The 23,618-nt window shown below is 41.4% G+C and overlaps 1 protein-coding gene across 6 annotated transcripts in view; it reads right to left on the bottom strand.

The window, feature by feature from the left end:
- foxp1b (forkhead box P1b) overlaps nucleotides 1-23,618 on the bottom strand; it is a 145,422-nt gene that overhangs the window by 34,790 nt on the left and 87,014 nt on the right. For 3 of the 6 annotated variants that reach the window (XM_063474759.1, XM_063474757.1, XM_063474758.1), the window contains exons 7-9: nucleotides 17,334-17,459; nucleotides 929-1,066; nucleotides 561-668 (exon numbers count right to left, since the gene is read on the bottom strand). In XM_063474759.1, the coding sequence (XP_063330829.1) occupies nucleotides 561-668; nucleotides 929-1,066; nucleotides 17,334-17,459 (372 nt within the window). Of the gene's footprint in view, nucleotides 1-560; nucleotides 669-928; nucleotides 1,067-7,813; nucleotides 7,894-8,354; nucleotides 8,455-17,333; nucleotides 17,460-23,618 lie in introns of those variants that run through there. The other 3 variants (XM_063474760.1, XM_063474762.2, XM_063474761.1) reach the window with 3 other exon arrangements.

Consider the following 23,618-nt stretch of genomic DNA (forward strand, 5'->3'; position numbering starts at 1 on the left):
GGGAGCGAAGGAGAGAAAGCAAGAAAGAAAAATGGTGAAAAAAAAACTCAACATGGGCAACAAAGCTGGAAGCGCTCTCTGCACTGATATCTCACAATTACATGCCTTCTTTTCCTCTGCCATTTCCATGTTAATTACCGAGAAAAGCCTCTCAGATTTATATGCTCTGTGTTTCTGCCTTTCTCCCTTCTGCCTTTCATTATGTCCTACACAAGGCTCACAGGAACGGTCATCTCTTTGTTGCTTAGGACACTTGTTTACTAGAAAAAAAACCTACAACAATGGCCTGAGTCTTTTCTGTAACATATTATACATTTAATGTGGAGACAGGTCCAAAAAAGAGACACTGGATTCTTAGCACAGTATAAGTCAGTTGTTACCATTTATCCAGCAAGTCTGACATGCTAATCAGAAGCATGAGTGCACTTGATTCTCCCCCCGTCTCTGCTTTAACCACAGGCTGAAAGCAGATGGAGTTGAGGGAGGGAGCACGCATGCCTTCCGTACTCTGTCTGGCCAATGTTTGGTAATGGCAGGCGGCTGGAGTGATGTCAGCTTACCTCTTTACTCTGCTTGCTGCCTGCATGTTGCTGCTGTTGCTGCTGCTGCTGGAGGAGCTGGAGGTGGAGTTGTTCCTGCTGCTTCTTGTAGAATTCTTGGAGTTGCTGCTGCAGAAGAGACGGGAGGGTGACATGTGAGGCAAAGTCTATCAGTCATGCGAACCTGGCAGTGGATTTTGTGAGAATTTTCAACACTTTGAGGGATGCTGTCTTTGAGTTTAAGAAAAGAAAGGAGACTAGCAGTTCAAAGTGAATTTATCTTTGTGAAACATAGTCTATACATAAGAAGATTTTCATTTCAAGCTGAGACATTCACCATCTGAAACTTGATGGCCCCGTCTGAAGAAGATAGCATGAATGTACGTTACCTGTTGTAACATGAGGGCCTGTTGCTGCTGGAGAAGAACCTGGAGCTGCTGAGGGCTCAGGACTTGTTGCTGAAGAATCTGCTGCATTTGCTGTGGAGTTATCACTTGAGGTGTCATCATAGCCACTGACACTGGAACCTGCACACACAACAAGCAGATAGCTGTTAATTAGTGCAGGAAGCAAAAAGCAATCCATCCTCAACACTGGCTCCTTCTTGTTTACTGTCACATGTGTGCTACAGCCTACAAGCAAGGTAGGGTAAAAAAAAAATGTAGCTCAACAAAAAATAAAGACATACATTAGACAAACATAATAGACTACAAGAGGCTTTGATGCATTCTAGGAATTCATCTCAAGTGTCATCTTGAAGTGTTGCAATCTGCACATGACCTCCAGCAAACATCTAACACACACATTTCGCCCCTCTAACCATTATGACACCACACCAGACTGAGACAGGCTAAAGGACACAAGAGAGCCAGGCGTGGATCAACACGTCCACCCCGACTTCCATCCTTCCGCCTTCCCCTCTCTCGCACATACCCCTCCACAAAACCCGATATGATCTGCATCTACAAACGTCGAAGCTCCAATAAGCATCGCCGTTTGCATGACGCGGCAAATGTGTCATACCTGAAGACGTGAAAGATTGCCTCCAAAAATGCTGTGGTTCGCTTGTCGCGCATGCACGACATGTCATGTGAGAACATTTCATTAGAGATGCTGTCAACAGCGATCTATTATTGTGAAGATATAGAGCGCCTGGAGGAGGAGCCATGGTGAAGAACACACGGGCCCCTAACTAACTCCCTGCAGAAAGGTGTGAGTGCATGACTCCTCAAAACAAGTGATTTGTTGTGACACCGAAAGAGCCCCCACAGTTGTCAGGGTGCCTTAATTGCTCCAGCGACATAGGGGACTTGGAGTGTGTCTGGATGCTGCCACTCACTGCTATGATGTGCAATACCATTAAAAGCTCCTTTCCCTGACATTTGGATGACAAACAGCGATGGAGATATGCTTGTATACTGCTTGGTGTCTTTGCAGTTGTTAACATGTTGCGGCTGTGGTTCTTTTTGTGCACGAATACATTAGTATGTGTGTGTGCATAAGCGAGTATTAAAATGTACTCTTTCAGGCTGATGTCAGCAGCTGATAGAGCAGACATAACCGGTGACAGACTGTCTTCACCAAGGTTACCCAAATTGTGTGGTCACCTTAAAGCTAATGACACCCCTCTGAATTTTTCATGCTTTTCTGAATGCAATTTAGCTGTTTAAAATCTCGTCCGGTAACGAAGGGGCTTTTCTTGACACACGCCCTGCATCCATATCACCTTATTCACTCTCCCCATTGTAGCATAAAACAAAAACAAAGCACTGCCATAATGAACAGCTTATACTGAAAATGCAGAGGAAAGGGCAGTGATGTCAAACAGGACGGAGCAGCTCTGTTAACTTTATTGAGCCGTGCCAGACTACACTGGGATATGTTCTTCCAAACCCAAGAGAATGAAGGAGGGTCAGCCCCACCCAGGACCAACACACACTTCACATTTCTTATTTTCAGCAGGAGGCGCAAGGGGTATGAGGAGGAAAATGCAATATTAATTCCCCCCTGCATTATGTCTTAATATGCAGTTCATCTTGACTTTTGCACATGACTTGTCCTGTCATTTGCATAGCCTCGGCCTCCCATTTCCTAATTTCACAGTCATTATCCAGCGAAGTCCTTTTTTCTGGGCATCACTAATTTTGATGAACTATTCTGAAGGTCAACCAAGCAGCCTGGTCTTGCTGACATGCAAACCCGTACATGATGTGATATGCAGTGCACGTCGAAATGTGGCATTTACCCCCTCCAATTCATGCAGAGGATAAATAAAAATGCCCCCCCCCCCATTTCTCTCCAAAAAACTTCACTTTTACTACATGCGTTAAAAATCTACTCCATATTTGTCACGCTCTATTTTTTACCAGCGTGTAAAGGCTGCAAATTTTGTCTTCTTTTCAAATGTATAATCATTTTGTCATGCCATATTACACAGTGTGATGTGGAAAAGGGGAGAGCAAACTTCGAGTTAACACAGAGGTTTTATACACTTAACCAGATCTCAATAACTGTCGATTTCATTACAAATTACACAGAGATTTCCTTCAGTGTAACTGTCTTAATTCTTTACACCTGAGGTGTGTATCTCATCACGGTTTCACACTTCGCCTTGTCAAGAGCATCTGGCTCTCAGTAACTACAGTTAGAGCAGCCTCCTCCGTGAACAGCCCCAGCAAGAGGCTATTACAGACCCCCATTTTATTACCCATTACTACTGAGGTCATTAGCAGCAAGAGGGATTGTATGCTTCTTAACCTATTGATCAATGTAACTACTACCATTTAATCCTGTGCTGAAGGAGTGAAAATCTGCCTAAGACTGGGTCCTATTGAGTGGAAGGGCGGGAGGAGCACTTTAACTGAAAAATATTGCCTTGGCCACTGTATCGTGCCCATTTAACGCAAACACAGGACGCCAGTCGCCATTTAGAGCACTCCCATATGGTGCACTCCCTTATCTCTTGGATAACATCATGACTCCAAATGATCCACAAAAATATATCACCATCTAAAGATAGTCTAAAAGGAGACCCGTACTGGGCTAATAACTGGAGGGATCCACTGAGCCCAGCTCTAATCTACTCCACCAATATGAGAGTGTGAAAAAGAGGACATTCTGAGGATGCCAGAAATAGCTGACGTTTATGAATTTCATGAAGGTGTGGTGCTCTCCAGGTGCCTCCCATACATAAACATTCAAACCTGGAACATTCTCACACAGCTGCAGAGTGACTGGAGGCAATATACTGTACCAGCACAGGCCTGCTGGCCAAACACACAGATGCAGACAAACACACACCCATGCACAAAACTGTGGCATGTTAACTGCCACAAGTACATACAGGCACACGTGCAGCCCATAATACATTGAATATGAAGAGCAAAACCACATTTTCCACATGCACAAAAAGAAACATGCACTGAACATTGAGTATAAAAATGTCATACCATAAAAAAAAACATTTAAAAAGGAATTTAAATGTTAATACTTAACATGATAAAATTATTTTAAAAAAATGTGTTTTCCTCAATTTGAAAAAAAAAAAAAAAATTAAAATATTCCTCTTGTTTACTGCACCACTTCTGAAAAAGCGCCAGCACACAGTACAGGAAACATTTGTCATAAAGGGACACCTACGATGGGACAACGTCTGTCTGTGAGAAACTAACAAGAGAAGAGTGCAAAATGCGATAATCTAATGAGGGAACACACACCCCAGATCTGAAAACATTTTAGAGTCACTGATTCAGAGTTAATGAAGATCCCCCTCCTATCACAAGTCAGAGGTCAAAGCACGGCGAAGAGGAGTAAGGTGAATGAGGCTGCACGATAGCCCCTTTTTTCACACTAAGGCAATTAAGAGGAGCAGCAATGAGGGACGAGGAGGTGAATGTCAGTGAGCCCGACAAAGACGTTTCACTGAAAGATACGAAGACGCAGAAAAAAAGGGGGAGAAAGAAAGAAAAGCAGAGAGAATTATCAAATTTTCATTTGTATTCCCTGGGGTCGTGTTGTTTTGTGGGGGCATCAAATGGAATGGAGAAGTAAAAAAGAAATACCAGCCCTAGAGAAATCACAGAGGCTAGTCCGTTTGATGCTGTTGTTTTACCTTGGCCTGCTGTGGCGCAAGGAAACGACTTCCCATCCCGACTATGATCTCCTGCATGAAAATGTCGCCGAAATGAGGATTTCACGGGAGCTATTGTACTTAAGTGATGTGTGAACATAATTAGTCGTTGACAAGACTGGAAAGACTAATTCCACATTACCCATTCAGGTTGATTGAAATCTTTGGAGTGGAGAGAATTTCCCCTAAAAAATAGATTCACACCAATAACCTTTCCCCCTAATAATAATTGTAACAACAACAATAATAATAATGATTATTGTAATAATAATAATAATAATAGTAATAATCATAATATCTTGATTTATATTTTGTTTGTGGTTGTCATTATTGGGAAAACAACACAATGTGAATTATGCAGCAGAATTTAAATGTAAAAAGTAGGACACAAGTACTAAATAATCCCAACATATGTTAGACCACCATAATTCCTTTCTTGTCATCCACAATCAAGCTGTTTTAAAAATATTTACAGCTCAGATAAACAGGATAATCACAGCCACATTCTGTCTCCATTTACCATGCACTATATCTTCTGAGTTCGGGGCGGAGATGTGTGAGGGGGAACGAGACTCCAATTATTTGCAACAACTGTAAAAACAAAAGTTAAGATTGCGTTTTAATTAACTCGACGACTACAAACAAACAGGTTTTCGCCGGAGCTCGACCCAGCATTGGGTTTAAACAAACAAACTGCACGGCAACGTGAGCAAGCTCTCGCCCCAGCAATAACAGCCGAGCTGCGACCTGGAAGCCGTTTCCCACACTGGAGGGAGCCGCCACTGCAGGTGACCACCGCTGAGGGAGAGCACATAGGTCGCCCTCCCTCTTCCCCCTCAAACGCACACACTCGTGCCGCATCACGATCACACTTTGGTATTTAAAATGTTCACTTTTGTATAAAAAAAAAAAGTGATTTGGATTTTATAAAAAAATGAAAATTGTGTTAAAATATTATATTAAAGGTGGTTCAAATAATTCTGATACAATTCTTTGTTTCTTTTGCTTACAAAAAAATTAAAAGAAAGGAGTGTATCATACATTTTGGCGTGTGACTCACTGTCCTGTCATTCTTTCTGACCTTTTCAAGCCACACCTCCAAGTATGTATTTTACAAGGTATTTTGAGTTCTGAAACCAAGCTTACAAATTCTCGGTGAGTGATGTCCTACACACAACTGTTCGATGTTTGCACCTTTCCCCGAAACATCTTACGATCGCTGTTCGTATAAACTGTGAGCCCGTGATCTTTAGTTCACCAGCTTTACACGGTTACGCAACGCTGCGTGTTTTCAGATGCATTATTCGAGTCAGTTGAGATTTAATTAAGATCACAGCCTCTAAAATCCCTTTCAAATGAAAGTGTAGTCAAAAGACAATGGCTGACACATCCTCGTACAGATTGTTTCTATTCTCTGCACACCAGCAAGGCAAAGCTAATCCTTGTTTCCATGACGGCAGACAAGAGGGACACAAATTATGTTGCTTCTTGACACTCTTAATGTTGTTTTTAAGTGAACAGCCAAATAATTAAATTATATAAATTATATTGAAATAAATTTACACTGACAGCAGCATGTTTTTGGAATTAAGTAAAAACCAGTATATGGAGAAAAAAAAAAAAGTGTTTCAGTCCCAATAATCCACCCTTATTTTCTAGGTGCAACATGACAATAGGCTCCCTTTAATACTTTAGAAATATATAGGCTGGGACTTAGATGAATGGTTAAAAAGACCTTCTGCCATAAAACACTCTACACCATGTAATCTCATCATTATCCTACCATCTCAACCTTTCGAAACACATGGCATCTCAAGTGTAATGTTAATCTTCTCGTTTGAAACAGAGATGCACATCCTCCAAATAGCAATGGGCAAAAAAAGAAAAAAAAAAAGGAAAAATGATTACAAGCCTTTTTCAAGTAAAAACATGTTTTAGTCGGGAAAGCCAGAGAATAACAGCAGAGAGCAGCTGGTGGCTCACTATATCACTGCTAAACTATTCCCCCGTCTCTCCTCTCTGTCTTGCCTGCCTGCTCCAGTACAAAGCAAAGACCGTCCCTGTAAAGGATATCCCAGTGAGCCGTGGGGCTCTGCAGGCTACCCCCGTGTGCCCCCCTCTCCGGGTACACAGCTAATATCTGGTTGCCTATGTCATGGTTTAGAAATGACAGGTGCTGGCAGCCCCTCGCCTTGACAGGCCACTGCACAAATAACGCCCCAGCCTGAAAGGGCTAATGCACTACTAATGAACAATAAATCAACTTTGATTACAAACTGTCAACCCAATCAGCTCGCACTCCAGCTCTCCCAAACTGCGAGTCTCGGCTGCACAGCTGCACAACATTACGGCGAACACTGCCCTGTTTAGGCTTCGCTGTCCTGCTTCTCAACTATCTAATAATCTGCTCCATCGCTCCTCCTGTCCACTTTCTTAGCTGTGAGAGCTGAAAGACTGTACCAAAGGGGAAAAAAAGTTTCAGAAATGCTGAGAAATACAACAAAAACACTTCAAAAAAGGGAAAAAACGCAAGTTCTTCTGTTGCTATATGAGCGCATTACTTAAATGACTGCAGTAAAAATACTTGAGGTCATTAAACAACAGAAAGTCAATAGCTGTCTTCTGTGTAAAACCTCAAAACTGTCAAGGAGGACTCAAACTTGACAGCAGAAAAATGGAGCAAATTGACCACAACTTTCCCCCTTAAATGTATTTTGCAATCCTTTTATTGCAAGTGCCGACACACACGCATAGGCCCGTACCAACATTCGCACACTAACTTTTCAGAAAGATATGAGCGATGACATTTAGAGTGACAGCGTGTCTCCAACGTGGTTTGTGGTGACGGTGTCAAATATAGAGCTGTGCCAGCCACTGTCTTAATTCACTGTGACACCATGAGGAGACTGAGGATTAGTCCAGGCCATAGCCTAAGAGCAAGCAAAGTCTGACCAGCACTCATTAACTCTGGGGAACAAGTCACAAAATACACAACTAGCAAAACATAATTTGGAGAAAACAAGTATTTGCATACCCTTAATTCAAGGATGTAAACAATGAAGCTTAACAAGTATTTTCTAAAAAAAAAAAAAAAAAGAGCAAAATACAAAAACACACACAAATGAAAGTAAAAGAGCTGGCAAACCTGTCTCCTGTTTTTCCTAGAACTTTCCATAATTTGAACGTGTACAGTATTAGATCCTGCTTAACTGGTTAGCTCACTATCAGCAAAGTCAACAAAACTAAACAAACACTGTAAAGTGACAGTGAGAAACTTCATGTATGTGGTTAGGCAAGGCAGAGGAAACTGTTGCACAAGCTTACAGTAAAAAGCCAAATTCCTGAAAACAACTAACAGCACAGACAAACAGAGACATCATCTCCATACAGTCTTGCTTTGAAAGGCAACATATTTAGAGACAATAAATCTAACATACATGACTTTATATATTTCTCTTAACACAGCAAGCATGCAAACTGACAGCATCTTAACAACAAAGTAAACCCTGGATAACTACTCTTCCCATAGGAAGAAGCATGACAAAATTAACCAGCTACAATGACAGAACGTCAACAATGGACAGACAATAAAACTCCTTTTCTCCTTTTCCCTCTTCAAATTAAATTGTCAAGTTTTTTATACAAGAAAGCTGGCAAAATCACAGAAATCAATCATATTGACAAACCTGACAAACTCCATTTAGCTGGCAGGGTAAACAGAGTGCCGGGCCACGCGGTGTGGAGTGAAGCAGAGCGGAGAGTCGAGCAGCGAGGGGAAGAGAGAGAGGGAGGGAGAGAGAGAGGGTGAGTGTGAGTAAGTAAGAGAGAGAGAGAGGTAGGGGCGCGCAGGCTGGCAGGCAGAGAGGCTGAGAACAAGCGCTGCTGTGCTGTGGAGTCTCCAACCTTCCTCAGGATACAGACAGATTGCACGCACAAGGTTGCTCCCTGGCTGACAAGATACAAAACTATCCAATCAACCACGCCCTTCTCCACCAATCACAACCAGCCTTCTAAACATAATCAATTCAAATGGGGCCACACAATAGGAAGCCGCGGGCTGGGCTGCAGGTGAAACTGTGCCTTTGTGTGGGGGCCCCTTTAAAAAAAAAAAAGCGAGAGAGAAAGAGAGAGAGAGAGGGAGAGGCAGAGAAAAAAAGGCACAGTTGACGGCTGTTAACCCTTTGACCCCTGCCGGGACTCGGGCCGTGCTATTGAAACAATGGGAACTTAAAGAAAAGAGGCCCTTTAATTAAACAACAGATAAGTAAACACAGCTATCCAGCGGAAAGAAAGAAAACTGGCCTTGCTATCAGCCTCTTTATTGTTCTGCTAAATGGAATTGTTTACAGTGCTGGAACAAAGGCACAACTCATTTTACATGCTGAAAACACTAAATGCACACAAACAATTCACAAGGCTTTGTAGCTATTTTCTTCCTTTAAAATTTCCCAAGAAAAACAAATTTTAGCCTAAAATAATATAATTATGAGATTAGGGTAGCTTTGTATTTTCTATACTAATGCCAATCTTTTTATAGTTTGTACTTACAGAGTTTACTATAGGAATCAACCAGTAATAATATGCAAAACCAAGTTTGAGAGTATTCAGCCATAAAATCAACCACAGCAGCATAAAAAAAAATCAAACCAGTTTTTAAACACTTATCCCTCAATTTGGCCTCAGACAAGCTAAAACCACTTACATTAACAGCTAACATTACACCAGCTACCAGGCAATCCATCCAACTCCATCCCAATGAGAGCAATTAGCTGTCATGATATCATCACACTCTTTAACACCCGTGTGCACTCAGCAAGTGGAAAAGACAGAAGAAGAAAACAGGACCCTGCCACCTACTGGAGATCTTACTGAACTCCCAGGGAGAGAGAGTAGGGCGAAAGCCCTGACTGCTGACAACCTATATGTCTTATCTTTCAATTGAAAACAGCTACTCTTGAACAATATTTATATACATTTAATTACATTCCACTCTGCAGCACATCTAAACATAAGAAAATGGAATGAGTTCTTAATCAGCCCCACTTCTGTAACAACATTAAAATCAGGGTTACTAAGTTGTGCAACCCACTTAAAAGAATTAGACAAAAGCACGAGGAAAGATTAACACCTCACTTTGTTAATTATCATGACAATAAACACAGAGCTGAATAACAGAGCTCTAAAACACAGCTCATATCAACAGCTATAAACCCTTGGCCAAGGATGAAGGAATGTTCATGGGATACATTCCAGTCCGCAAACACACTGGTAAAATAAACAGAGCGCCTGCATAACAAGCCACTGCTCTCATCTGCTAATAACTAACAATGAGCTCTGCTAAGCTGGTCTGACCTATATAAATTATTGACTGGGACACCTCAAGTGTCAAAAGTGACAATTCCAATACGTATCATAGTGAATAATTAAGTGGAAGAAAAGGGGCTTTTATTTTCTATCTGACACCCTCAAGACGCCTCACACAAAAAGACAGTGACATGCAGCCATGTGCTTGCAACTACACGCATGCACACGCAAACACGCACAAAGTGGTTTAGGCTACGGCCACGCTATTCTCCCCCGGCACTCTCCCTGGGGTGGCATGTCGGCGTATTCTCAATAAAACACCTTCTTAGCAGTAATAGGCCACTGTTCTCATTTCAACGCTCCCAAAGGCCTCATGATAAATTTAGCAGACACACAGTTCAAGCTTCTCCTCTCACATACTGTCTTTCTAATCCATTGCCTCTGTGCCTGCGCCATGTAAAATAATTACACATATGTGTCGATGTGATACACACGCTATGTGGATTTTTTTTGTTCCTGTGCACACAGAAACATCAATATTCTTGAGCCTTGAACCCGTCCCTTGTGATAGTTTACCGAGAGTACTGAGCGATTGTGTTCATGACAGAGTGGATGACATTATAAAATACTCCCATTTCCTGCTCGAGTTAGAGTGAAAGTATGAGTTAATGTCTGGCCTGAGCTATAGCTGAAGATAACGACTCGGCTCCAATTACAAAGCCTTCCCAAAACACTAACGCAGCCAGTGAATAAGCTGCACCGGCATGCCAACCAGTGTCTTACTGCTACTACATTAGGACAAGTAGAGAAATGGAGTGGAAGTGGAGAACAAATTCATTCTCATTGCTTTTCTTGAAAAGCGCTGGTGACCTGAACCATTGTCATGAGAAAACAAACACACCCTTTTTTTTCTCTCCTCTTGTGTGTTTGGAGTAAATCATTGTTTACTGGCAGAGAGACTCAGCAGGGCAGGTGTGGGACCTATATAAATAACAGCTGCTCTATTTAATATAACCTACATAATATATTTTTCCCTGTTATTTCCATTTCAAATGTTATTTCAAAAGTTTAAAAAGTACAAAGCTTTTAAGAAACAATTGTAAATCAAACAAAGTGTGTTTTCCGAGCTACAGCAAAACTTCACACTTTGCAAAGTTCAGAAAGAAGTGACATTTGATTTAAGGGGAAAAAAACTGTTATTTGGTGACCCACTCACTTGCACTGACGCCGCACGGGAGAGCGCTATGTCATTTCTGCAGCAGTAAAACAATAGCACAAACAACTTTTGAAGAGGTGGAGAGTTTCTATTCAGAGCCAAACCAAAACCGATCGCATCTTTTATTTATCGTGTTATTATTTTTTTCTACACTTCTGCACCCTTGTTCCTCTCTCGCATAAAACTCTTGCATATTGTTACTGTTTATTAAGTCAATCAAAAATAAAAGACAGCGAGTCCACCTTCTGCACATCTGCACACTACTGAAGGAGTAAGTCACATTCTGAGCGAATGAGGTTATCACCCGGAGCAGAGAGGACTTACAGCAAGTCACGCCTGACTCACCATGTTCCTCGTGGTCTATTATATATGGCTTTGGTTATTTACTTTTAATTTTGGCATTCAGGAGCACATTGTTTAGTCAGCACATGTGAAGTCTGTATTTGCTGAGGTGATATGCCAGCTAGTATATAACGGAGCTTCCAGTGTGCACTAGTGTGGTTTTTCACTTAGTCAAAACAAAAACACTTTTGGGTTTGAGCAACATCGATTTAGGGAGGTGGGGGAATTTTTGTCTTGTCTTTTTTGGTGATTGATTCATCTTTGATTTAAAACGAAAACCATATTAATACAAAGAAACCCAGTTCTTTTTAATAAGCAATAACAATGATTCTGCGGTGGCTGCCGGGGTTAAAAGAACGTCACAAGTAAACCTAAAGCTGCAAATAAGTTACTGAGCGACATTTGATATTTGGGTTCTGCTATGCACCAAAATAATGCATTATCATGGGCGATGAGCTATGCATAAAATTTACAGTTAGTTATACAGTTAGTTAAAATTTACAGTTAGTTATACAGTTAGTTAAAATTTACAGTTAATTATCAGTCAGATTTGAGTAGAAACCTGTCTGCCTGTGGGTGGCTCCTGTCATCGCTTTTTAAAGACTAAAGAGGAGTCTAATCACAAACTACATTACTTTGGCTTTTTCTGCACACTGGGTGTAGCTATATGGATAAAGCAGTTAAGCACAATTATGGTCTACTGTAAAACATCCAACACAAATATAAAATGCTCCAAATAAAGCCCTCATGTCGACCTGTATATCTGCATCACTCTTTCGCTGTCTAAGCAGTAACAGTTTACTTTATTCGAGTCTTAACCAAAAGTGAAAATGGAATAAGAGAATTGCCAAGCTGTCAAAAGTGTGCACTGACACCCAAAGAGAAACTGCATTGTGAGCTGATGCTGACTTGACTGCACCTTGCATAGCTGTTAGTGTTTATAAATGCTATGGCTGACTGTGCACCCATCCATCCTTCTACCGCTCTCCAAAGCGCGTGTGAATCACTCCAAAAAAACACGACAAGCATTAACATCAAGACGTAGCGCCAGAGGATGACATAAAGATACAACAAATTTCTGGGGAAGTGTATATGTTTGTGTATCCGTGGGGATGACTGAGTGGGGTGGAGTGTTGCGAAGGCTGACTGCTTGAAGGGAAACATCAGGCCTCCAATGAATACAGAGGGTCCTGCAAACAGCAGAGTGGCTCCCAGCTCTGTGACTGGAGTCAATTCGACAGTCATCAACTTGGCTGGGCGAGAGCTCCCACCGCCACCACCCCCCTCCCTCCCGCTTGGCTATGTGGATCAGGACAGATGACTTCATTCTGACAGGATTAGCCCAAACCTGGTTCTAATATATACAGTACACATAATACATTTTTACATTATGACAAGCAAGACAAGCGACCATAGAGACGGCCTATTCCCCGGGCTCCACCCGAGCACCGGTCTGGGCTCAGAATGAGATTTCATTACAGAATCACCTTGAGACAGCACCTAACTGAATAACACACTGCGTTGTTGTTTGTTTAACACAGATCAAAATCAACCAGCTACGATTTTATGAAGTGACTTTCTTGTGAATGGGCATATCTCTGCTAAAATGTTCAACTTAACGACTTCCCTAAGAATGACTCACTTCAGTAACAGCAGTGTGAAATCAGGCTAGAAAACGACATTATCAACGACTATTCCTTCTCTCACTATGCTCAGCACTTCTTCATATTTCTGGTCTAAAATGCTTCAAATGTATTTATATGTCACTCTAAACTAAATCTAAATGCACACAGAATCTTTTTTCACACAATAACCGACCCATGACATGAATCTAGAGTCCTGCCTATTGTCACCTCGCCACTGGGCGATCGCTGCTGTGCCACTTCGGGCCACTGGCCGGCCAGACTGCGGAGGCACCTCGAAGTGCTGCCTCAGATCACCCTGCAGCACTGGCTGAGCTCCAGCTGACAGGCTTTGGCCTACTGCTCTAATGACTTACAGATTGGAGCTCTGTGGTATACATGTGTCAGGACAATGCCATGGGCCTACTGCAAAAACAGTAGGAGAGGGAGGGAAAGCCGCCGGCTTCTCCCTGTCCTGTCAGACAGAGGCTTGGCCCCTGGATTGTGTCACATCACGCTTCCCCCCAACAGACCACAAATGAAGGATGTGAAAAGCGAATGCGGGGAGGAGGAGGGGCATTGGAGGGGAGCTCTCTAACTTAAAAGGCTTTCATCCTGTAAACTGAAAAGACATTATCTTTTGACCTGGAGATGCCCTCCGCGAGGCTGTACACTATGGTGTGAAAACAGAGGGAGCAAAGGAGAACGAAAGAGAGAAAAGAAAAGGGAAAGAAGAGAGGATCGAGGCTTCAGCTGGTAATAGTGTAGATAAGGAAATTGTCTGGTTTTTAAACATTATCTGTAGTTTCTCTGTCTGAAGAATAACAAGTGATGCACCTTTGACATTATGAAAATGTTCAGCGAAATATTTATCAGTGAATTGTGAATAGTGTTTCTCATTTAAAATAGAAGGCCAACACATAATTACAATAAGTGCAAAAACTTTTAGGGTAGAAGATGATCTTTACTTTAATATGGACAACAAAGCTCTCAGTAAAGCAATCACTTTCCCTCTCCACAAGCAAACTACCTCTGCTAAAAGCCTGGATTGTTAACACGCTACATTATGCACCTGCCTCTCTTCAAAGCAGCCGTTCATGTATTCTCATTACAATCAGCGCAGACTGACAGAAATCAGTCGCTGTCACTCAGCAGTAGACGCAGGAAACTGGCTGCTGGCCATGTACCTCATCGTACTGAATGCTGATCTTAAACACAATCCTGGATGGGAAACAAGCATAATCTGGATATTACACTCAGAGCATAGACACCATATTGACACAACATCTCCTGCCCGGGTGCCACATAATCCCTTGTAGTAGGTGGATGCGTGCACAGGTTCCCTTGGAATGAGGTGTAGTTAACCAGCCGGTCTCGTGTGCATTGCCACAAACGAGCATCAATCCCCCCCCCCTCCCCCCACCTCGGTGCTGGTGGACTATCAGCGAGGGTCCGACAGTGTTGTTCCTAATTACCTATTTCTCCACTCCTGATCCTGCGGCTGGCATAATTAGTTACCTGGGGCTGCAATCCAATTTGAAGTGATGACAAGAAAGTGATCCATGAAAAAGTAATAAGTTAAATCCAATTTCAGCCTGCCTCTAATTAAATGCACATGGAACTAATGAGTCAAACCCTACCATTTCACTGATAATGGTAATTAGCGGGGTGGGAGTTGCCGGCTCTCGTCGTTGTGCCACTGTAGGTGTGAAGCGCAAAAGGTAAAAGCGGCATGGATTCTTTTAATTACATGTGTCATTCTGTCAATGTAATTTACTGGCTTTTTGACCAGTCAAGTATGTTTAGCTGCTTTCCAGCATGCATAGCAGCTGTTTGTATATCTAGCATGATTAAAAGGCCTCTAGGCTGCTGAGTATACAGCGCAGGCATCTTTATCCAACGGCAGGGGTGGGCGGTGCAGGGGTGAGGGGGCTTCGGGGGCACCCCTGCTGAAGATATAAAACCAAAGAGCCATTTAATGCTGATCAAGGATTCTGAGGCTTGTTTGACTCATATTTTTTTTTCCCTTTAGTGCTTTGTGCAGGTCAGTTTTTTTTTCTGGATGTTTCATATATACAGTGCTTCATTATTTTTGACTTGAATGAATTGGAAAGTGAGTCACATCTCCAAATGAGTAAAAGTCTCTCTGCACATCTCCTCGTGCCTAATAGGAAGAACACTGAGATGAATGGAGTCTCGTCTGCAGATCAGGTGCTTTTATGAGGTGTCAGCTTACTACACAGTCCCATAATTGTTGGATCATGTCTTTTGATGACCCAGTCCAGCTCAACAGAGAATCATTATCCAGGCTGTGTGATGGAGATAGTGAATGTTCTGTGTGAAGGAGGCTCCTCTAAGCACAGGGTTTGTTCTTAAAAGAGAAAATGACTATCTGGTGTTTGAAAAAAAAAATGTTTGCGATATGGAATATAACAGAAATGCCACCAACCGAAAACTTTAAACCAAATGCAATGCACACTTGCACAGAATGGCCCAGTGATGTCTGCGCCTGAATACTTATCCTTGTGTGTGCACTGCTAGTGGTTGGGCTGGGTTTAATTAGTAGAATATGTAATTTGGAGATAAACAAACACTTGTCTGGACTTGTGGTTTTTTCATAATGGCAGTTTCAACTCAGCAAAATGTAGCATACGACATTAGAGAGCAGGCAATTTACAGCGTTAGTTAGATACTACAGTGAGCCTGAGCTCTCTTCACAAGAACTGGGCAGAAGAGGGGAGTAAGAGAGGGGGGGCAGGGGGAAAGGGCCCGACTCTCTTTTCAATAGCTGAGTGACAGCTTGGTCAAGCTCTCTGTATACATTAATAAATTAGAATTTTAATTTTGTCTTTGTCTGCAGGAGATGGTTTAGTACTTTACTATGTACCAACAACTGGCTGTATGCTGGAATCTGCCGTTGTGGTCCCCTCTGTTGACCTCTGCAGCACAATTCCCTGGCAGGCTGGGGAAACTGTTTAGTTTGATCCTTTCAACTTATTTGAATCCTGACAAATATGCACACAACTGAAAGGTCATCACAGTCATATTTCATCCTCTGGAGCTATTCCGAAGACATCTGCACAACAAAGAGGCTTTTCCACAACCTGACATTAGACCTAGCTGCTACAATAGCTCATTAAAAAGGGCCCCCAATGGGATAGTAAGGGTATTAAATATTATATATATACACACAGAGAGAACAGGGCCTCCGTATTAATTACCAAATATGCCCTGAAGTCGTTTGCAATTTCACACTGACACAAACAACTGTTCCTTGTTCAAACAAAGATATACATCTCTGAGGCAAATGTTGCATCAGAAATACAGCACTGTCGATCTTAAAAGCAAGATGAAAAACAACAAAAAAAACCCCGATTTTTTTCCCGCTGTTTTTTTTTCCTTTGCATTACAAAGGCAGTTCAAATAAGTGTCCCACCACCTCTTTACCTCTTAATACCTTTGCATTCTCCCACCCCATGCTCATGCCTCTCTGTTCCACCTTTAAACCTTCCGCCTGGAACACACACCCCACTTGCGGTCTGCTCTATAGCACCTCCTGCTGCCAGAGGTATAGACTAGCCTCTTCTTTTATTTCGGCTGTATGCATGTGTGTGATGAAAAGAAAGCAAGGAAAGAACAAAGCCAAACTCCCTTTAGCGGGAGGAATTGAGCTCTTTCTCTTCTAGCTTTTCCTCTGCCTCTTTTCCACACTTTCTCCTGCTTACAAACTTCCTAAACAAAATGCAGCCAATAAAGACAATCCTGTCTACTGTGGTAATCTCAAACAGTGATAATCCAGATAATACTGGATGAGCTCATGTGATCTCAACTGGCCACAATGAGATTTTTCTGTGTGTCTGGCCTCTAAACAGAACCCCTTTCCACGTAGTGCTACCACCTCCAATGCTACCTGGATGACACAGGGTTGAGCGTGTGTGCCGCTAAATCACACATAATGCATGAGCATACATAACTGCAAATGTTGCACTGCCAATATTAATTTCCTGTTTGTGAACTTAGACTACTGCTGTACTTTTTCTCGCACACTGTGTTCTAGCAAGAGTTGCACAAGTTCACTTCATTTTTTTTTTATTATTTGAATAACCACAAAGTTAAATAACCAAGCCATCAGATAACCCTGAGTTAAAATATGAGAGAACATCTGAGAACGACAACAATACCTGCAGGGTTTGCTGCTTGTCGTTGGCTTTGGGGGATTTGCGACCAGTATTTTGCTGAGACTGCAGTTGCTGTTGCTGGGATTGCTGCTGTTGCTGAAGAAGTATTTGCCGAGCCATTTGAAGAGCCTAGAAGAGAAATTAAAAAAGAAAAGTTACGTCCCCGGAGAACACTTTGATGCCTATTATCAGTGCAGACGTAACCCTTAGAGCAATATTCTCATTGCCCTATGAAAGACAACAAAAACCACAGACCTGCTTTCATGTTATCCTGTTTGGTGTCATAAAGCTAAGACTGGCATAAACAATGCTTAGATGTCAAAACAAATTCACAGACAGAGAAGACCAAAACAAGTCATGTTCAGCAATCCAGAAGAAATATTTATCTGTTGATAACTCACACTTACAGAAAACACAAATTGTCAAAGACACAAATCAGTTCTTTAGATCCTCCTTTAGCTCGGTCAAACTCCCCTTCAGAAAGCAAATAAAAGACTTTATGGAGGCCTCAAATATCTGTTAAAGGACACGGCCTTCTCAGTGGAAAACAAAATACAGTGCAGTCACATGTTTATTGCTCCAGCTACTCCCTTTTCCCTTACGATAAATAATCAAACATGCCATCCAGAGCAAACAAAGCTGGAGAAAGCTAGGGGGAAAAAAACACAGTGGTCTTGAAAACGGTCAGCGATACCAAGAAAAGCAAGCGTTGTGTTCCCACAGTGAGCTGGCCAGCCTCACACCTCCACCAGTAAACCATCTGGGTAAATAACTGGCCTCATTCTTTCCATGTTCCTCAGACGATTGCTCCCACAATTAAACAAACAGTTAGGGGGCGCATCCAAACTCATCTCATATACGGGCAACCTATTAGCTCTTCTGTCAATTTCTTGAGAAGTCTGAAAACTGCAAAAGTAAACGGTATAAGAGAGGGAGTAGAAAAACAGAAGAGAAAAACGTTATAGTCATGTGTGAAAAAGTGAGTGAAACTTGTGAAGGACTGTGTGAAAGTAAGATATCAAACAGGGAACGAGCAAACAGAAAGCTGTGTGTAGACAGAAGAAAAGACGTGCCAGTAAAGTCCTAATGCCAGACAAGTCAGACGGTACTTTAAGTCCGAAAGCGGAGAGACGGCTAGGGGTATGAAGAGAACAGCTGTGTGACCGTTTGTGTGTGGGCGTACGCGCTGACCCTCCCAAACACACGGCTGTCCAATGACATCATGAGTCATAAATATGACCGCAGGCAACAAAGAGGCCACACTGCTGGCATGTCACCGTGCTCGACTTTAAAGGAGAAAAATTCTCCTTCTCTCAGTCTATCTGTGTCCTTCTCTCACGTAAAGATAAATGAGACCAACATATCTCAGTCTGCATGCCTAATTGTTTTTTGCTTTGAAAATTGAGAAGGGGAACCCCCTCAAAACAATCACACTCATAAAGAGAGTGTCAAAATTCAAACTAAGAACAATGTGAGCAAGATTCACTCCCACACATGACGGCAATATTTACATTTTAGGCATCAACCCTTTTACTCCAAAGCAACTCACAATTGCAACTTCAAATCGCAAGGACGTGAACTTAATTGACACTCGGAGGAGATCGGAAAAATACAAATGAATAATAATATTGTTGTTTCTTCTTGTCACGCAGACTGTAAAAAAGGAAAATAAATATTAATAAAATAGTGAGAATCGCTTTTGGGAATTCATGGAATCCCAAAGGCTTTTTGTTTGATCGGTTTATTAAAGATTATTTTATTTTTTTCCATCTTAAGATTTTAGTGGTTGAAATTTTTTTTTATATATATATAAGAAGCTAAAAATCAGATATTTCACGTCAATTTCCTATGCCAGTTACCAAAGTCAAAAGCTTCTAAAACAATATTGATACCTTTAATATATTTAGGAAACGGTGGTGTTATCTTCAGTGTGGTAGCTCTCATAATCTCCAGGTTTTCTGTTAGCGCCATATTCTTTAGGACTAGACATTCAAATGTGACTTCAAGATGTACTTGCTCTGTAATACCGATATGTGATAAGGAAATTCAAAATGAAATTTAAAAAAAAAGCAAAGAAGCAGTAACAAAATCATTCACTACGCCCAAGGCGTGGTATTACGGGCACATTGAAGAATAAACAAAGTGTGCTGTTTTCTTTTTCCTTGTAACTGATGACACATGCAGTGAAATGTGTGTGTGGTGTGTGAGTCTGGGTTTACAACCGAGGGTGTTGGAACAAAGAGAGTTGAGTCAACAGGATATGATAGGAAGTTCAGACAGTAATGGATGAAAAGATACATTTCTGGGAAGTCTTTCCTCACTGTCATCAGTGTATAAAGAAAAGAAAAGCGCAGAAAGAAAAAGGTCTTTTAGGGAAAAGTAGATAAGACATTGTGACAATGAAAATAAAATCTTTATATTTTAGAATATAAGTATATATTTATATTTACTATAATGTTCAAAAAACTATTAACAACTCCATTATCTTACTCAGTGCATTCCATGCATGCCAAATTAACCCAAGGCTGTTTAGTTGTGTGTATCATACATAAATAGTAATAATATGACTATTATGACTGCATTAAGGTAATGCCTCAGCTTAAAGCAAAGGAGTCACAGGCAGTTTAAACAATAACAGCATTCTGCCACATTGCATGAAACGAGAAAATTACGAACACAGCCTTCCACTTTTCACGTCAACAGCTTCATCAAATTATACTTCCAATTAAAGTAAGGCAGTAATTATGTGATCGTGCCCTTGAAAACACAGTCAATGATCATCTTGACATAGGCAAATTAACTAAAATCATATTGCAGCCCGACAGCAAATACGTCGGCGTAATGAGAATCTTACTTTTGACGGTCAGAGCTGCAACAACAGTAAACACATGTTGGCATAAAGACACTAAAAGGTGAGCAAGCTGAGAACCTGTGTTGTGAGGTCAGCCTCGGGGTTAGGAATGTTGTTTTCAGCTCTGTATTTTAGAAAACCTGCTGGAGGTGGCATGTCTTTGAGAGGCCTAATACTGGGTTTAAAAAAATGTATTGTGTACCGTCATTGCAATGTTTACACACCACCAACTCCTCTGTTTCACAGGTCTCATTCCCTTCCCCTCCACCTCTGGAGTTTATCTTCTTTTGATCTCACATTCAAAGGAACTGGATGCATCATACACATGCAAGAGCTGCCCCAGACAAAATGTGATAAACTGGAAACTAGCACGCAGACTCTGAATCATGGTGAAGTGAAACAGCTATATTATTTTGTCGATAAGGGCTAAATGAGCGAGCTAAAAAAGTGTTTAGGCTAGTTCTCTCTTTGGAAGAACAAGAGAGAAAAATTCTGAAATAATGTTGTTATATTTTTGGTTTTATAAACAAGACATGACTTCTCTTATGGTGTACAGCTGTTAAGCAGCGAAAGAATCCCTGCTTGTCTTTGCCACACAACAATAAAGTGAACATCTTTGGACTTTGGATCTTAAAGACGTCACTCTGATCGACAGTTCATACTACCGCTTTGCACCAGCTGACTCACAAAACAGGATTTCTCAAAACTACGCTGCGTATCTCCAAGATTTTGATTCCGTGATGATGATGATTTGTTATTCTTTAATGTGGAAACTAATTTAATAAGCCCATTTTGTCTTACAGGTGAAGTTCAGCTGGTTTTGTGGATTCAACCATGACATATGTGTGACTTAAAACTTGTACTCTGACAAACAACTGATAAACAACAACCCTGAAGGGGAGTCAACACACAAAGCCACTAACAGCGATATGGTGACAAGAGATCACAGATAGTCAATGACTGAGCAACTTCAAGAACAATCATGGTTGGCAGCTGAAAGACGACAAGTCCCGAGTTAAACTTTTCTAAACTAATTAAAAAATCTATTTTATGCTTACATTTGAAGAGTCCATTATATGTAGAGTTTGCTTTTTAATGCCTATTGGCTACTTTGTCAAAAGAAGAATATGCCAAGCAATATTCACTTCAGTCACTTCAGTGTCACAAGCAAAGCAGACTACATGTTGTATTGTTGGCTACAATAGCACACAAATGTCTTCATGACCTCCAGCCATCAGAGTTATTAAAGACTACTGATGGCAGCTTCACTAAAACAACAGAAAAATTCTCAAAGTTTGTAAGTTATCCGACTAATGTGGCAAATGTTGCCATTGGTTGTGATGACATCTCCACAGGTCACAGCTATATTGGTATTATAAAATTGAGGGCATGAATCAATTGATCTAAAACCAGTAAACAAGGACCTGTGTATTACTGAGCTTTTATTTGTATATTTGTACTATGGTCTAATGCAGGGGTGTCCAACTCCAGGACTTACCAGGCCTCTGGAGAACTTCAACACATGTTGAGGAGGTCATTTAGCCTTTCAAATCAGCTGTGTTGGATCAAGGACACATCTAAAACCTTCAGGACACCGGCCCTTGAGGCCTGGAGTTGGGCACCCCTGGTCTAATGTAATGCAATCTGAATCCAAAATCTTAAATCTTAAAACATAGACTGTGGTGATTAACATGGCTCATGCCTTTGTAGTGGCATAAATGATCAAAGTGTAATTTTGGGATGTGCAGTGCCTTTGTATGAAAGTATTAATATAAGGTCTGAATTTTCAGCATGGCACAAGCGGGCAAACTGCACTTTGAGTGGGTAGTGAACTAGAAAAGAACTATATAAATGCCATTTCGAGTCTGCACTGCACACGGCCACAGAAGATTATGACTGCAAATATCACTCATATGTCTTTGCTCACTATGAAGCCAGAAATGTTATATATCCCATGTATGTAAAGAGAAAAAACTGAGGGGAAAACAGTGTGTATGTTGAATCAGTTTCTGCTTAAACAAACAAGACTACAGTAGTCCTATTATAATCTCAAACTGAGGTTCTTTGTCAGGTGAGCTTGTTACGGGAATAAGGACACAACTGCAAAGACAGACGCCTACATTCATACACCAAACATACAATCATTGTTTGTGAGTTAACATGAAGACAAATACACACACACAAAACCGTAAAGGGAGTGAACCCTCTAGGTGCTTTTGATTAGAAAACACCCTCCAGCACATAACAACATTTTATCAGCAACAAAGACATTGCAATTTGGTATCCTTGTCATTTGAAATCCTCTTTTATTTTCCACATTTCAAATGTGTTCAAAGTTCACATCCTCTTCCCCATGTTAACACAACTTCCTCAATAAACAACAGGCGTTTTATCTGCATCTACTTTCACAGCATATTAGTGAATAGAGGCAGGAGCGTCTCTCATGTCCCTGGGCTATCACGCTGTGATAAGGGAACTGCTAAGTACTGGATGTCTTTATGTGCAGTCTGCACATGTGGATTATTTACAGGCTTTGGGGTTTCCTGCTGCTAAAGCCAGCTCTGGGTGTCTTACAAATCCCAGCTCAGAGCATTGCCACACAGTCAAGTCTGCTCTCTGTTGAATCCCTTGCTGCACCTTTTCCCACTACAAACAAAACCCAGACATAATTCAGACAGGTTTCTCTGTTTCCTCTTTTTACAACTTTAATGCAACATTCAAATGGTGCACAAACAACCCCAAAATAAGGAACGGATTACACCAATCACTCAAGTTGCGTTAGATGTGACGGATGCATCATAGACAAATTAAGTCCTATGGCTGTCAAGTAGACAAGAAGCCTTGTAAAAGTATAAAAAATAGATATGATCTGGATAAATGTTGAGGGAAAACTATTCAAGGTGTGTCCATTAAGAATATGACAGTGGAAAATGACAGGAAAAATGTTGTTTGTTTAGGCCAATCAAAAGAAAGACCTTTCTATTGCCCTATATATGTTGGGCTCCTCTCTCCATGGCTGGGGAAGACCTTGAACGTGAAATGGTTTCAAGCAGATTGCCCCTAATTGCTAGAAGATGTGCAAGCAGGTGTAACCAGATCCCTGCGGCCACTCAAGAAAAAAAAAAGGAGAAAGAACGAGATGTGCATCTGTTTGTGTGCTTCTGCACTTGTGTGAGCGCAGCAGTATATTTACTGAGCGGCCACGTTTCGCCAGGCTTTATTAGGCAGGAGAGCGCGGCTCAGAGACAGGCAGTAACAACACGACTAATAGGTTAGCTCTTAATGTAGTCCAGCTCAGAAGACACTGGGCCCTCTGGTCCCGCTCCGCACCCTCTGCGGGGCTTCAACACCAGCGGCCTAAATGTCAAGGTTATCTGCTTGACTTTCTGACTGGTTGCGCATCTCAACTCACCTGACATTTATCACTTCTGCTGTTT

The sequence above is a fragment of the Pelmatolapia mariae genome, linkage group LG5 (assembly GCF_036321145.2).
Source record: "Pelmatolapia mariae isolate MD_Pm_ZW linkage group LG5, Pm_UMD_F_2, whole genome shotgun sequence".
Taxonomy (NCBI): Eukaryota; Metazoa; Chordata; class Actinopteri; order Cichliformes; family Cichlidae; genus Pelmatolapia; species Pelmatolapia mariae.